Consider the following 17707-nt stretch of genomic DNA (forward strand, 5'->3'; position numbering starts at 1 on the left):
AGACAGGCAGCACGAGCCTCAACAGCGCGACATTGATAATAGAAATACACTATCAATTATCAATCGCTGTTTAAGCTGAATGTAATAAAATCAGAAGAATCATTCGCGCGTTTTGATGCGTGATTATATTTTGTCACTTAAGTTTTAATCAGGCTAATAGTCCTGTCGGGCAAGTACAATTCTCAAGCCATTTTTCAGTAAACTTGCATTAACCCATTTAAAGTAGTTTGGAGGCTGGTCAGCGAGCTGGTGTTCCGACTGTCTGTAACCGCAATTCTCTCTGATGACGCGGTAACTACAGCGGGGAAAAAGTACTCTTGATGGACACTTACTGGGTCCGTCAGACTGGAGAAATATTTGTGGTAATGTGACCAAAAATATTTAAGACCTACTGAATCTGAATTTAAGACATTTTAAGACTTTTTAAGGCCTTATTTTAGGAAAACTTTATTTAAGATATTTTAAGACTTTTTAAGGACCCGCAGCCACCCTGTAACTAGCTAGTAAAAACTAGGGCTGTGCAATTAATCGCATGCGATTGTTATGCACATCTCGTCAGTAAAGCCGGTCCCGTGATTGGTAGTAAATCTCCATCACCTGCTTTCAGATTGAGCGGCATTCACTACACAGTGCCGTAGTTAACTGACAATTGCGTTCATAATCACAGATGAATCGCATTCGATTATGAACGCGATATTGCCTAGCTTGTCAGTGAACTACAGCTCTGTGTATTAAATGCCACTCCATCTGAAAGCAGGTGATGGCGATTTACTCCTAATCACGGGACCGGCTTTACTGACAAGATGCGCATGACAATCGCATGCGATTAATTGCACAGCCCTATTTACTGACAAGATGCGCATGCGATTAATTGCACAGCCCCAGTAAAAACTAACTATTACTTCAAAAGAGTAGCTTAACTGTTTAAACAACATGTACGACTGTGATTTATACCTCTAAAAACACACCACGGATGAAATGCACAACAAAATGAGGAAAATATCTCAAGAAGAACTGACTTCAGAATGGATCAATTGGAACTGACTTCTGAAGGGAGTCTTAAAAACATTTACCAGGTTTAAAGCTTCAATACTCAGAGCTGCTTTTGAGGAATTTAGTAGCAAATAGCTAATTTACTAAACGTGGAATAAGCTTCTATATTTGACGTTTTTACGATAAAAATGTTACAAAAACAGAAGGTTTGATTGTTAAATTAAAAAAAGATACTGCTCCTTAAACTGCTTTAGTAAAAGCTAACTATTAACGCTAACTAGCTACTAGTAAAATATAACTATTCCTTCAAAAGTGTAGCTTGAATGTTTAGACAACATGAAGAAATGCAGACCAAAATTAGGAAACTATCTCAAGAAGAATTTCAACGAGTAGTTAACTAACTAAAAGTAGAAGTAATCTTCTATGTTTGATCACTTTTTAATAAAAATGTAACAAAGATTTACAGAAATTGAAAAATATGCTGCCCCTAAAATGCTTTAATGTAATTAGCCAGTAATAGCTCACTACTACTTTAAAAGTGCAGTTTGGCTGTTTTAAACTGAGTAGTTTGTGTCTTGGGAAGCAACAATTTCCAAGTAGCTTCCCAAACACTGTTCTTAACCACCCATAACCAGCTGAAAATATCAGGAGCTGAACGTTTGAGCTGAGAGGAGATCAGGAATGTATTATATATTTGATACACTGTTCAGGAGCGTTTACTCATGCAGGAAAACCACAGCGGCATCATCATTTCATCCGTTATCAACTTCTCATCATCTTCACTCTGATTGTTGTTGTTTTTTAAAATTGACGCTGCAGTCTTTTCGCCAGGGTGCAGGATCCTGTCAGACGCCATCAGTCATAAAGCGCCTCTAATGTTTAGATTGTGGCTCTCATATGGGAGTCATAAACATATTCATCACATCTGTAGTTACAGCAGACGCACAGCATTGATAACTCAACCATCTGAGGATGGCACCTGCCGATGGAGGACTGCGATAGTAACAGACAACTGGCTTTACTCAGGATTCTCGACTCATTCAGCTGTGTTTTTTTAATTGCATGTTAAAGGAATAGCTTATCCAAAAATTAATAAAATAAATGGATAAAATATGAGTCTATAGTCCATAAAAACGCTTCCTCCAGTGGAGAGGATGCAGAGGTGAGCAAGTGATGTAATGGACTGGAGTGGTGTGGATTACTTGTGGATTATTGTGATGTTTTTATCAGCTGTTTGGACTCTCATTCTGACGACACCCTTTCACTGCAGAGCATCCATTGGTGAGCATGTGATGTAATGCTAAAGTTCTCCAAAACTGTTTGGATAAACATACAGTACAAACTCATCTACATCTTGGATGGCCTGAGGGTGAGTAAATTTTCATCAAATTTTCATTTTTAGGTGAATTATTCCTTTAAACAACCTATATAGTGGAGAATATACAGGGCCAGATTTATTTCAGTATTGTGATGGCGCCATATAAATGTCACGGAAACGGGTGTGTGGAGGCAGGCAGGACGACGAGGACGACAAGGATTCCAATAATGACATTTATTGTAGACACAACAAGGCAGGTTCAGGTAGGTGAGACACACACTCGGGGTAACATTAACAATAACCGACAGGCCATGGCGGAACAGGGGACTCAGGTTGCCATGGTGAATCAAGGGGCTCAGGAGGCCATGGCGGAACAGGGGGCTCAGGTTGCCATGGTGGAGCCGGGGACTCAGGAGCCCTCCGTGGGCTTAACGGGGAAACAGGAGCCCTCCGTACGGGCTAAACCAACACAAGGGGAAGAAACCACAATAAACAGTCCACAGGGGCGTTACAATAAAGCATCCTGGGAAATTTGTACTTTTGATTCGATAAGACATAATTAAAGAATACAGTGGAGGTACTGGACAAGTTCGTATTTCTTTCTCTATTTGTCACTTCCTGGCAAATCCAAGTGCAAAAATAAATAAATAAAAATTGCCATGGATGCATGTTATAAAAATTAGATAAAGTGTTTAAGAAAACAAAAATATCACATTCTGGAAAATTGATGAAAAATTCCAATTCCAATATTGGAAATGTAATCTAAAGCCACTGGGGAAACCATTAAATGTAATAAATTACTTGCATTTTTACTCTGAATGCAAAATTTATACACAAGTCTATGTGCATTTTGTTAAAAAAGGGCAGATTATTTACATTTGCATCCAGCATATTTGATTCAATTCCAAAATAAAAATCTGTGGACGAAAACTTGATGCTATATGCATTTGATCATGTTCATGCAGCCACTGAGAATTATGGGAAATGTTTTCTGGTTGCACAATCCTCTCGCCTCATAAACCATGTAAATGAGTAGTATTTTCTGGCAAGCTGTTACAGCTAACAGTAAACAAAATGCATGCAACTAACTGAGCAGTCAACATTCTCAACTAAAACTTAAAAAATCCTTAAAACTTAAAGAAATCTGTGCAGAAAATTGCGGAAAACGCCCCCGGATTCCATGTGTGTAGCAAAGCACCGCACACGCTGCTAATCTTTCACACTTCAGGACACAATTGACAAAATCATTAGTCTTGCAGTCTGCTTAGACTGACCTTAAAAACTGGCCAGACTAACAAGGCCTGGGAATTGTGTGTGTCATGATATGTACAGCATTAATGTTTGAGTAACAAATGAAGTGCATAACTCACTCTTGCAGCGAGGTCGCTCATTCCTCCAGCTCCACGTCCCATTGGATGTACAGTGAATGTGGGCGGGGCCGAGCCGGTAATAGCCGGCATTGCAAGTAAAGGCTACTTTAGTGCCGTATTCGTAACGAGAGCCATTGACGATCCTCCATTTGCCATGATCCAGGGTGAAGGAACCGATACTGGGACAGACCACAACTGAGAGGAAATCAGTAGCATGGTTAAAATATTTGTATGGAACTTAACAAACGCAATTTACAATTACGCAACCATTTTCCACCCTCTTTCTGAGCCTTTTTTGAAAATATTTGAAAATTCTGTCATCATTTATTCACCCTCCATTTGTTCCAAACCTGTATGAGTTTCTTTCTTCTGCTGAATACAAAAGATATTTTGAAGAATATTGGTAACCCAACAAGATGATGGTAGCCACTGACTTCCATAGTATGGAAAACATTACTATGAAAGTTTTGTTATGAATGTTCTTCAAAATATCTTTTTTTTTGTGTGTTTAACAAACTGAAAGAAATTCATACAGGTTTGGTGCAACTCGAAGGTAAAGAAATAATGACAGAATTTTCATTTTTGGGTAAACTGTCCCTTTAAGTTTGGGGTTCAAAGTCATTTATTTGATTAAAAATACAGTAATGTTATAAACTATTTTTACAATTTAAAATAACTGTTTTCTATTTCAATATATTTTAAAATGTAATTTATTCCTGTGATGTTGAAGTTGAATTTTCAGCATCATTACTCCAGTCTTATATGGCGCTCAAAAACATTTTTTATAATTATCATTGTTGAAAAACAAAGTTGTATTGCTCCATATTTTTGTAGAAACTTTTTTTCGGGATTATTTGATGATGAGTTAAAAAAAAACTGAATTTCGAAAATAAAAATTTAATAACAAATATCTTTACTTTCAACTTTTGATCAATTTAGTACATCCTTGCAGAATAACAACATTCATTCTTTCAAAGAAAAAAAAAATCTTACTGACTTACTATTCACCATGATTTGATTACCTACGTGCTACTGCTTGCCACTAGTATTAATAAGGCCATTCTCATAGCACTAGCATATAGATTAGTCTCAAAGCTAACAGACAAGGACTACAAGCCACAAAACTCCTATTCTGATTTCATGAGGGTCTTTAATATAACTCACTGTTACCAGACATGAACAACATAACCATTAAAACCCTTAAATGCTTTGATCACTGGAAACCAGGACGTCTGTCTCACCTGTGCAGCGAGGGATTTTATTGTGGTTGCTCCACGTGCCGTCAGCCTGACACACGGTGCTGGTCACCTCTTTAGAGGACAGACGAAAGCCGTCGTTGCAGAAGTAGGTGGCTCGTGTTCCTGCTGAATAATCAGCAGCCAGCATGCCTCCGTTCACAGGGGCCACCGGGGGCCCACAGGACACAGCTAGAAAAGACAATGAGATGAGCTTGACTTTGCATCGAAACCCTCAACAAAGAACATGAAATTAGTTCACTTCCCTTTTGTTTTCCATGAAGAATGGTATACAGAGGATTTGGGAAATAGGAATTGATTCTTATTTAGAACTGATTCCACAAAAAACAAACTGGTTTATGTTCACATCTGATAGCAGAACATCTGCAAAAAACTGCGTCACATTCTATCAAACTTGGGCATGAAAAACAAGAAACTTTTGAGGGTGCAACTAATTGCTTCCCACAATCAGAAAGTTTTGTAAATGCATCTTGTCATGTTATGTATTCTGTGCTGCCTTCAGAGTGGAAATACGTGGCTTGCATTACATGCCTCACGGATAAACGAAATCCAAAGAATGGATTTAAAGAGAAAACAAAGACGGTGAAGCTGCAAATGCAAATAATGTGAATGCATAATAACCTGTTATATCCCCCAATAATTATATAATACAATTTACTAGAAATCTGAAGAACAAATCTCTGAAGGGCAGTGAATACATTAAGAATTATTTCCCAAATTTTGTCCAATCCTTCTTCAAATCTGTCCATTCCAAATTACTATATATACACACACACATATTAGAATCAGAAAGAGCTTGACTGCCAAATGTGTGCTTCCACACACAAGGATATTTTGTTATAAAGCTTACATTATTCAAATACATACAACAACAAGACACATAATAATAAAATTAGAGAGTAAGTATTAGATACAGTTAGTTTAAGTCGGAATAAAAATAGAATATTTAGAATATGTAGAATTAACCGTTATGTTGTGGTCCAGTCATTTTGACCAGGAGAGATTTTTCTTCCCCCTAAAAATGACCAATGCAAAATTAATGTTATTGCATTGGACTAAAACATAGCGACTTTGTTTACACATGGAATAACAACCCAAAAAAATTACTTTTGTACTTTTTGGGATTTCTTATTCCACTTTGCTACACTTGTGTTGAGTTGCCTATGAAAAACTGCTTATAAATCTCTCATTATGCTATATTATTACCAAATACTGTATTCAATTATATTATCAACTTGTATTCTTTCAATTAGCACAGGTTTTGTATTTATTTTGGAACTGATCTGACTATATGCACCTCAGTTTTTGAGTGAACATTGCCAAAATTATCCACAAATAATGCTTTAAAAAAAAAACAACAACAAAAAAAAAAACACAATGAGGCCTACGACAATCGGTTCCAAAAAAAAAACCAAAAAAAAGTTGATAAAAAATTTAATCCAAGATTTCGTAATAATAAAGCATAGTATGAAATGGTAACACTTAACAAAACGGTTCATTAGTTAACATTAGTGAACAACTTTAGCTACACTCTAAAAAATGCTGGGTTGTTTCAACCCAATGTTGGGTCAAATATGGACTAACCCAACTGTTGGGTTAAATTTTGGTTACATTTTTAAACTAACTTTTTAACCCAACAGTTGGGTTAGTCCATATTTGACCCAAAATTGGGTTGAAACAACCCAGCATTTTTTAGAGTGTAACATGAACTAAGAATGAACAATACTTCTAGCATTTATTAATCTTAGTTAATGTTAATTCCAACATTTACTAATGCATAATTAAAATCAAAAGTTGGGCTTGTTAACATTAGTTAATGCACTGTCAATTAACATGAACTAACAGTGAACAACTGTATTTTCATTACCTAACATTAACTAAGATGAATAAATACTGTAATAAATGTATTGTTCATTGTTTGTTCATACAAACATTAACTAACATTAACTAATGGAACCTTACTGTAAAGTGCTACCTACTAAATTAACCAGCATTTTTTAAAAGGCATTTTTTACCAGGAACACCAAATTAGGTGAAGGATTTTCAGCGCAGCACAAGGGTTAAGAAATGTCCATCCAAGAAACTCCAATACAGATACTTCCCTTTACAATGGCAGTTCGTTAATATCAGCTTCCTCGTTAACCTATCCACAAAAGCCAGTCTCAAAAATAATTGGACCAAAGCACTGATGCACACACACCTATGTGGCTAGTTTTCCAGCAGATGAGGGCAGGTGAGGTCATTGCCATCGATTCAGTTACCGATGAGTGAACTTTGAATTAGCACTTTCCCTACAGAGACCAGGATGTGCAAAACAACCTATTGTCAAAACTAGTTAGTGGATTGTCTAAACAACTAGTCAACCAGCTGCCTTAAGTCTTAAGGTCTGTCAGTCTGTCATACAATACCTTAAATTAGTAAAATCCAGTTTCTTAATGACAAGAAGTGGCATCATTTTGGAGGGAAAACAAACATTAGTACAGTAAATATTAGCAGAGGATTTGTCAAATTATGTGATGTTTTGCAGTGATGTTAGTGGGTTTATGTCACCCTAAAACATCCATTCTGTCTGATAAAATCACAGAAAACTGTTTATTACCAACATTTCAAAAGATAAATATCAAAATGTACTTCAAGACATCTTCATGTAAACAAACTGTCAGTTCCTCACGTTATCTCTTTATTTGCATTCTTCTCGAAATTGTTTAAATGATCAAGCTATAATTAATAAAGCTAACTAATAAAATGCCTGTTAAGTGTTTTTATGAATTCTTTCTTACATTGAAACACCAACACATTCATTTTAAAAGTTAGCATAGCAGCAATGACACTCCACCGCATTTGACCTCATCAAGTCCACACAGTGAATGGAAGGTCTAAACATGGTCATGTGTGAGCAAACAGGGCTGTAAATTAGCCAGCATGGCAAAAATGTGTAATTAAAGAAATGGAAAAGGTGCTGGAGTTTGCTCAAAGCAAAATCAATACAGCGATGCAACATAATAGGTTGTCCAATTACTGAGTGCTAAAATTCGAATCAAATAAATTCAACAAAACAACAGCACTCGTATTCGTTCATTCATTCGGCCGTATTAATTAGCCGGAAACAAAGAGACGATTGATCAGTGATGCTGGCATCTGACACGGTCTGTCTTTGCAGCAATTCAATCTCAATAACATTCCAAATCAACACAAAACGCCACATCTGGAAAGAATCATATCAAATATTCTAGTAATGCAGTTGCTTTCTTGATACTAGCTAATGAATGTCAACAGAAACAAAAATAGCTGAGAATATTGGTGTCTTCAGATGAATTAATTACCTAAACATACAAAACTTTGAGAAATAGTTCACCCAGAATAGAAATTTATGTTATTTACTCATGTTTGTCATTATATTTTTGGGTGCCTTTTTTAATTTATACTTATTATATTGAATTTTATATTGTATGATCACCTCTCTTTAGGGATGCACGATATATCGGCCACCACATCGGTATCGGCCGATAAATGCTCATTTTTTCTGTTATCGGTATCGGCCCGGTAAGTAAATTTGGCCGATATCTTAAAGCCGATAAATAATGCATTATTTCCTTCAGAGACACTTCAGATGCGCGCTGTTCGTTTGTAGCCTTTTGTGCAATTGTACGTTGTAATATTGTGTTTATTTGATGTATATCTGATTTATCTCATATAAAATGCGTTTGGTTAAGTTAAAAGAGCGCTTCAGTTTACCGGTGATCATCTTTAGCTCAGCGCACGCAGCTCAAACAGCAGTGCACAACATTAATAACTATGATTGGGAATGTCGTGTATATAACATTCTAATGAGAACATTATTATAATAAAACATTGTGAATTCTTTGGGTTTAGTTGCTGTGTTTCAGCGCGTTGTTATGGGAAGAGCGCATCCACAACAGGATCACACATTCTGACTATAGCACGCAATAACTGCGTCATTTTGTACATATATAAGTTGTAATATTATGTTTATGTTGTATTAATATTAATCTCAGGATGCATTTCCTTGAGTTAAATAAGCTGCCAGCAAAACGCTTCAGTTTACCGTGTTCATTCAGCTCTTCAGCTTCAGCACGCGCAGCTCAAACGGCTGCTATTTAAAACAGTGGTATTAATTTGTTACTTTTTCAAAATCATTGATACATTATTAATAATACCAACCACTTGTATTTTTCTCTTATTATTTTCATCAACAATATGGTTTAGTAATTAAAATCATTTAATTATTGTCCGTGCAGAGGCTATTCCGTTTTATTGATCTGTGGCGCATTCATTTTGATTCTTTACACGTGTAATGATGTCCAGTGACTTGTTTGCATTATTTATGCATTATTTTATTTATTTGTAAGACTTTTTTATGACTAAATTTGGTAATGGGAGAGTAAAATTATTTTTAAAACGTACACCGTTCAAACTAGGCTGCTTATGTTGAAGTGTTTGGGATGTGGCTTTTAATGATGAGACCTTTTTTGTAATCAGGCTCTCAAAAAGTATATAAAAATTTGGATATAGATTTATCGGCCAACATATCGGTTATCGGCTTTCAAAAATAAAGAATTATCGGTTATCGGTATCGGCCAAAATTTTCATATCGGTGCATCCCTACCTCTCTTATCTAGCAAGCACCAGCCCACTGTTTCAGAAACTACAAATTCAAAACCTTAAAAAATGGCCTTCAGATATGTCAATTTATTTTCTTCCTTCAGCAGATTCTCCTCCTGGACCGTTTCCAGAATTATAACACAATGAGGTCCTGCTATCTTGATCCGTCTGCTCCTTCACTTTTTCATAGTGTTAAAATCTGCTCAAAATTCATATCCTTTCTCAGTAGCCCATTCACCCTTTATTATTTTGTTTTGCTCTCTTTTTTTTATTATTGTTATTTTCGAGTGGTGATTTATTTTTGACTTGAGTCAAGGTAATTGAACATGCCCCTTTGGGCTTTTTTCCTTGACAGCAATTCTGTTGTTCCACTATTTGTTATATGAAAATAAAGCAACAATTTAATATATATATATATATATATATGTGTGTGTGTGTGTGCGTGTGTGTGTGTGTGTGTGACCCTGGACCACAAAACCAGTCCAAAGTGTAACATTTTCGAAATTGAGCTGAATAAATAAGCTTTCCATTGATGTATGGTTTTGTCAGGATAGGACAATATTTGGCCGAGATACAACTATTTGAAAAATGAATGTCCTTGATGAAGCACAACAATGTTAAAAGTACAATACAGAGCTGTGAGTTTTGCCAGTGAAGGTTAAATCAAACAATACTTGAGCACAAGTGATTGTCAGTTAAATTAGCCTTCACGGTCAACTCAAGGAAATTAAATTTTTGTAAACTCAAGAAAATAATAACAAAGACAACACCTTGACATGCTGGCAGAGACGAGTCCCAGGCCAGATAACCGAACTCAGTTCTCTTGCAGACGGCCATATTTTTCCCGATGAGCCTGTAGCCGCGGTCACAGGCCCAGCGGACGACGCTGTTGACGTGGCCGCCCGTCTGGCTGACCACGAAACCGTGCTGCGGAGAGTCTGGGGTACTGCAGTACATCGCTACAGATGATAGAAAGGATCATTAAGCACTCACACAATATTGACTCAACACATCATCATCATCACACTTTACAATAATCATTAAACCCATTATTGCATAATCATGACATTTTAAACTATTTCAGTGTACATGATCTGTTAACAGTACATAATTTAATGCATATTAATGTTACAAATTAACAACAATAATAATACTTTGACATTATATAATATACAAGTATTATTTAATATATATTAATTACATATTATATAAAAAAATAAATTATATTAACAATAAAGTGTTACTAAATATTTCTAATCTAATTGTGCCTTCAAGCCTTGTTGCAATAATCATATTTACAAGTTAAGAATTACCAGCGTAAAACATTGTAATCAATATTTATATTAATTACATATTATATAATAAATTATATTAACAATAAAGCGTTACTAAATATTTCTACTCTAATTGTGCCTTTAAGTCTTGTTGCAATTATCATATTTACAAGTTAATTACTACCAGTGGGAAACTCTGAGCCCAGATTTTTTTTCACATTGGTGGAGTGTAAATGAAAGAATCAAGGTATTTTATACAGATTATGAGCTGAAAGGCATGTGCAACAAAAATACATTTCCTATCATTCTCTGTGTTGTCATGAGAATGCATAAATATCAAGTGCACAAATGTGCATCCTTTTCCTTTTGTTGCTTTAGCACTAAAAAAACATCCTGTGTCTGTCAGTAAAAAATGAATATGAAATTGCACAATGCATCTACTGTATTTTATTCTTTCACATCATAATTACAACTTCTGAATGTTTCCCAGGAGGATCTGAAAGCAGCATACAACTTCTTTCACACATCTTGTGTCTGCAGCACGTAATCGTCACAGAGTCATTTCAATACATCTTCAGCAATAAAGTAAAAAAATGGAGTGAACTACTTACCAATGTTTGAAAACACATATTTGTGCTTCATGCACAACCAACACGCAGCGACAGGCACAAAACAACACTTTCTACTCAATTCAGGTCTGACTGAAACTATGATTTGAGCAGTGCTCCTCCTCATCTATGTACTGTATATTGAATTTAAAGTATGAAATTTAGAGTTTTTAATTGCAACTGAAATACTTTAAGGAAATACTGATATGTTGTAATGCATTGTGGTTATTATCAGCACTTTCTATTAAACTCAAGTTTGACTGAAACCAGGTTAGACTTGTTAGACTTCTGCACATCTATCATGTTATTTATGCATTGCCCCAGAATTTGCATAAAAGATGTGGCTGGAAACTGGCTGGTGTGGGAGTTCAACGCACACCTCTGTTTGCTGTTTTCCTTACATGCTGCTAACTAAGCAGGATGTGTGAAACAGGCCTGACATGTGAGGTCTAACATACATATTTCTCAAATGCACTGTAAAATTTGTTTAATGATTTAATTACATTCTTCAGAATTATAGGCCTATATTGTTTTTTAAAGCAACTTCTATTACATTTCCTGACTTGTATGTTACACAAACATTTGGACACAAACACATGGACAGATGGGACATGGACTTGGACGAAGTTGTCATGGGCATGACAGACAAAAGGTCACGAGAGACACATAGAACTGAAAGGAATTAACAATCGGGGATACATACTTTGATACTCACCCACGTAAGTGATACGAAAGCCCTTTTTGTTGGTGCCATGATCAGATGACCAGCGGAGAAACAGCTGGTGACCCGTGGTGGTGATGTTGAAGGGCACGCTGAGATCTCCGCTCAACACAGCCAGACTGTGACTGTAAATATTGGGCCCTTCAAAAAATAAAACTAATTAAAAACAGTTTCCAATGTAAATAAAGCAGCAAAGAAATGTTCTTAAAGTTATGTACAAGGACAGTTTGAAGAAGTTTGCAAACTGCTTATTCAAGAGACGGAATGCAATTCAGAATTCAATGATGTCATCGCTGATGGTTCGATTTTGACATTCTGACAGAATCAATGCAACATTTTCAAAATTTAAGGAACAGTTCACCAAAAAATGAAAATATGCTGAAAATTTACTCACCCTCAGGCCATCCAAAATGTAGACGAGTTAGAGAAATTTAGCATTACAACACTTGCTCACCAGTGGATCCTCTGCAGTGAATGGGTGCCGTCAGAATGAGAGTCCAAACAGCTTATAAAAACATCACAATAATCCACAAGTAATCCACACCACTCCAGTCCATCAGTTAACATCTTGTGAAGTGAAAAAAACTGTGTTTAAAAAAAATAAAAAATAAAAAATCATCATTAGGGCATTTTAACTTTAAACTTTCGTTTCTGGCCAAAATACCAGTCCATAATCCATAACACTTCCACCAGTGAAAAAGTCCATCCTCTGTTGACCACTCACATTAAAATCCACCCACATATTTGATTAGAACTGTTTTTGGAACTGTTTATGCACTGTGCTTGATCTGTGCATATTTCTCTCGTGATTCAGACAAGATGACAAGACTTTTTTTCACTGGAGAAAGCAATATTATGGACTTGTATTTTACCCGAAGCAACGGTTTGAAGTTAAAATACCAAGCACACAGTTTTTCAATTCACAAGTTGTTAACTGATGGACTGGAGTGGTGTGGATTACTTCTGGATTACTGTGATGTTTTTATCAGCTGTTTGGACTCTCATACTGACGGCACCCATTCACTGCAGAGCAAGTGATGTAATGGCAAATTTCTCCAAATCTGTTACAATGAAGAAACAAACTCATCATCAACACCTTGGATGAGGTAGTACATTTTCAGCAAGTTTTCATTTTGGGGTGAACTATTCCTTTAACAAGAAGTTTCCATATGTGGCAATGAGCAAAGAAGATTTCTCAGAATAAATTCATCAAGTGGAAATGTCCATCCGATGGGATTCAGCCGACTTAGTTTTAGACACTGGGGAAAGAGCTCCAAAAATTGCTTTGCTGCAAAACATTAACACAAAATCTGGCCTGAGAGTAGGAAATTGGTATTGCTTCTCACCTCCTATTCCACTGGGGCTCTGCAAATGCCATGTGCATTAATGAGCATCCAATCAATGATGAGTAATAGGGTAATTTGCTGATTGCAAGCACTTAAGTAATTAGCGCTAATAACACTCAGAATGTATTTCGAATTGTCTTTGCCATTGCCTCGCAATCAAGAAATACTCAAATCTTTCTAGCGTTTTGCATGTCTGCTGTTCCTAAATGAGTTTTTTTTGGGGGGGAGGGTATAAATATATTTCTCTCGTAATGGTCATGGGTCTAAAAAAGCAGCTCTGTTATTTCTCAAACACATTCCCTAGGCTCCAAATTTCATTTCAAATTTTCAAGAAAAGCGTCAGAGTTAGGACAGGCCAGAGAATAATGACTGTAATATTCAGGGACACAGTTGCACGAGCTGTCAGATGATGCCTGAATATGAGGAATAATTCAAACCCACCATCAAAGATCTCCAGAATATCAAACTCTTTCTCCGTCTGGAAGAGTTCAAAGTGCAGTGTGATGTTGTAGCCCTTCTCCACGTTGATCATCCAGGAGCACATCTGAAGGTTGGGGTAGCTGTCAGGGTAACCTGGACTCAGGATCATGCCCGTCGAGTCGAACAGAACCTCATTGTCAGGACATTGCACTAAGAAGAAACCAAATGACCATGTGTTAAATAGTGCAAAAACCAACCCAGGCTCAATGGAAAAATGTGTCTGTGGTGACATTTCTGCAAAATTATATCACAGCATGTTGCTTCTTGCATGTTTTGTGACACTTTCAAAGTGGAACGTCCATTGAGCAGCACTAAAACAGTTTAGTTTTATCAGAAAAAGAAGAAGGTTAAACTGGCAACTTTTAAATACATAGTCTGTTGCATATATCGCACCAGTTTGGAAATGAAATGCACAGCAAGTGGCACTAAAAGATCAATGCTCTATCGTGTTTGACAATAATGTACCACCTACACTAAATCCGACCCTAAGCCTAATCAATAGCGTTAGCAAACATGAAGCTTAAACAACCATGACATTTTCATATGCTTCTACATGTCTATGAGCTTTTTTTATTGTGTTTCACAAGTCTTGTACCAGGTGCAATGCTGTACCAGGTGCGCTACCGAGCAAGCTTACAACATCAGAAAAGTCACATATGGAGCAAACATAAAATGTACTAGTTTACAAATCATGCATTATTGCAAATGTGTTTTTGAGGTCATAACATAGTATTGTGCAAGGAAATGTATCAATAGTCTGGCCCTGTAATCATAATTTGTGTGAAAAGGAATAGAAGTTGTTGTTGTTTTATTACTACAAATGTTCATTTTAGCTGGAAACTGCAGTAAATTGTATGTATAAGAATGTTTGACATGAGACATGTTGGCAAAAACACCATCTGAAAACAAACCGACCCATATAGAATAAACTGATTGCATGACATTGTCACCATGTTCTATGCTCGCCCTGAAGAGCACTTATCATGTCAACCTTATAATCAAGGTTTCTCACCTCATAATTTACTTTTACCCAACATGATGAGAAGTGACAAGTTTCCTGTAATTTGCAGTAATTTGCCTATTTTCACTAAAAGTAAGATGTGACATGACTTAATAAACAGTTATGTTGAGTGCATTTTTGAACCAATGTGCAGAGCTACTTAACGCCACTGAAATACAAAGCTGGATAAGAATACAAAATAAAATGTCACTACTCTTTAGAGTGCAAATTTGACTTGAATTAGTCACAGGAAGCTAAATTAGAATTTAAATTAGAACGACAGGAAGAGGAATTTACTGAATTGTAATTCGAAGAAATTCAACAAAGGCGATGCATTCTGAACAAAACCGGCAGTTTATTCACCCTGGTAATTTATTAAATATGATTAAATATATAAAGACTAAGTGTTTCTACTTTTAAAAATAGACTTTAAAAGTATTTTTTAAATTTGTCAAGGCTTTGTCCTTCTAGTTAAAAATGATCACAATGCATTTGAATATCAATGTATTGTAACATTCAATTACAAGTCTGCAACACTGTTTGCTACCTCGATTCATATTCTGCTGTAATATTAAAATCTTTCATTCTAAATGTAAGCTCAAATGCTCTAATTATTAATGGTAAATACTAATATGAAATATTAGAAATATTAGAAGAATGGAAAGTATATTTTATACAATATTTCTAATAGAAAATCACAATGCATTCAAATTTCAATGTATTTCAATGAATTTCAGCTGTAATAAATGCAATAATGTAGTTAATTTGCTAAAAACAGTAATCATTTGCTGTAAAATGATGGTACATACTTATATAAAATATTAGAAACAGGGCAGAATGGAACTTTTTAAACCTTTTTTCTTTCTAGTTAAAAATTACATCAATGCATTTGGATTTCAATCATTTCAATGTATTTTACTAATCAAAATTGAACTGCAAGTCTGCATCCTGTTCGCTACTCCAATTCAATTTTCGCTATAAAATAAAAATGATTAATTTGTCACAAAGCAAGGCCAGACACAACAGGTAAGTGCAAATCAGTGCGGCCACGGCTTCTGGGTACGGGGCGACCAGGATGGGTGCAATGGAAGTCCTCTAGACGCAACGGGTCCAGAATGTCGTCCCTGGCCACCCAGGAACATTCCTCTGGTCCATACCCATCCCAGTCGACGAGGTATTCCAGTCGACCACCCCGTCGCCGCGAGTCCAGGATGTCTCGGACCAGGTAGATGGACGGTTGGTCAAGGATTTCTGGAGGAGGAGGTTCGTCGGGTTCGGTGGGGCCTGAAGCAGAGGGAGAGTGAGGTTTAAGGAGTGAAACATGGAACGTGGGGTGAATTCGGTACCTGGGTGGGAGTTGGAGTTCATAGGTTACTTCGTTGATCTGCCTCTGTATCGGGAATGGACCAATGTAGCGGGGACTCAGCTTCTTACAGGGCAGGCGGAGGCGCAGATCCCGGGTGGACAGCCATACTTTCTCCCCTGGATGGTAAGTGGGAGTGGAAGTACACCGGGCATCTGCGAAGGTCTTATGCCTCCGCACTGCACGTTGGAGGTGGAGGTGAGCTGAGTCCCACACTCTCTCGCTCGCTCGGAACCAGTGGTCTACAGCTGGCACCTCCGACGGTTCTCCTGTCCACGGAAAGAGCGGTGGTTGGTAGCAGAGTATGCACTGAAATGGCGTGAGGCCGGTGGTGTTCTGTCTCAGGGAATTCTGTGCATACTCGGCCCAAGGGAGGAAACGGCTCCAGCTGTGTTGGTCGTCGTGACAGTATGCCCGGAGGTAACGCCCGAGTTCCTGGATCTTCCGCTCAGTCTGGCCGTTTGTCTGGGGATGGTAGCCTGAGGATAGGTTGACCGTGACCCCTAGTAGTCGGAAGAAGGCCCTCCACACGCGGGAGATAAACTGCGGTCCCCTGTCGGAGACTACATCCTCGGGGACTCCAAAGTTTCGGAATACGTGGGTGAATAAGTTTTCTGCAGTGTCGAGAGCGGTGGGAAGTCCTTTGAGGGGGATTAGTTTACAGGCTTTAGAAAACCGATCTACTACGACCAAGATGCAGGTATACCCATCTGAGTTGGGCAAGTCTGTTACAAAATCGACTCCCAGGTGGGACCAGGGTCGATGTGGGATCGTCAGGGGCACTAGCTTGCCTACGGGGAGGTGACGAGGAGTCTTGGACATGGCGCAGACTGAGCAACTGCGGACGTACCCGATGACATCCCGGGCCATACTGGGCCACCAGTACCGAGCTTGGAGGAGCGAGAGGGTCCGTTGGCTGCCTGGGTGTCCAGAGCCCGGTACATTGTGCACTGAGCCCAGAAGGGATTGTCGCTGGGAAGTGGGCACATACGTTTTCCCTTCTGGGCCTCCCAGGGGAGCAGGTTCGGTAAGAGTGGCGGCTCGGATGTCATCATCGATGTGCCATTGAATAGGTCTTACAATCAGGGCTGGAGGGAGAATGGGTTCAGGATCGGAAGGAGTGTCTGGAGAGTGCATGCGTGAGAGGGCATCGGCTTTATTGTTACGATTTCCGGGACGATAGGTGATGGTGAACTGAAATCTGGTGAAGAACAATGCCCAGCGGGCTTGGCGAGGGTTAAGTCTCTTGGCTTCTCTGAGGTACTGAAGATTTTTGTGGTCGGTAATCACAGTGAATGGGTGGTTAGCTCCCTCCAGCCAGTGCCGCCACTCCTCCAGGGCGAGTTTGATAGCCA

The 17707-nt window shown here is 37.7% G+C and overlaps 1 protein-coding gene across 1 annotated transcript in view; it reads right to left on the bottom strand.

Annotated features, from left to right (window-relative positions):
* The window catches only part of LOC107671459 (CUB and sushi domain-containing protein 3-like), a 292685-nt gene that overhangs the window by 60104 nt on the left and 214874 nt on the right, over positions 1–17707 (bottom strand). The window contains exons 47-51 of the mRNA XM_016464380.1: positions 13951–14139; positions 12158–12304; positions 10331–10519; positions 4923–5108; positions 3682–3876 (exon numbers count right to left, since the gene is read on the bottom strand). Of these exons, the coding sequence (XP_016319866.1) occupies positions 3682–3876; positions 4923–5108; positions 10331–10519; positions 12158–12304; positions 13951–14139 (906 nt within the window). The remainder of the gene's footprint in view (positions 1–3681; positions 3877–4922; positions 5109–10330; positions 10520–12157; positions 12305–13950; positions 14140–17707) is intronic.

Source organism: Sinocyclocheilus anshuiensis, unplaced genomic scaffold (genome assembly GCF_001515605.1).
Source record: "Sinocyclocheilus anshuiensis isolate Anshui unplaced genomic scaffold, SAMN03320099.WGS_v1.1 scaffold552, whole genome shotgun sequence".
In the NCBI taxonomy this organism is placed as follows: domain Eukaryota; kingdom Metazoa; phylum Chordata; class Actinopteri; order Cypriniformes; family Cyprinidae; genus Sinocyclocheilus; species Sinocyclocheilus anshuiensis.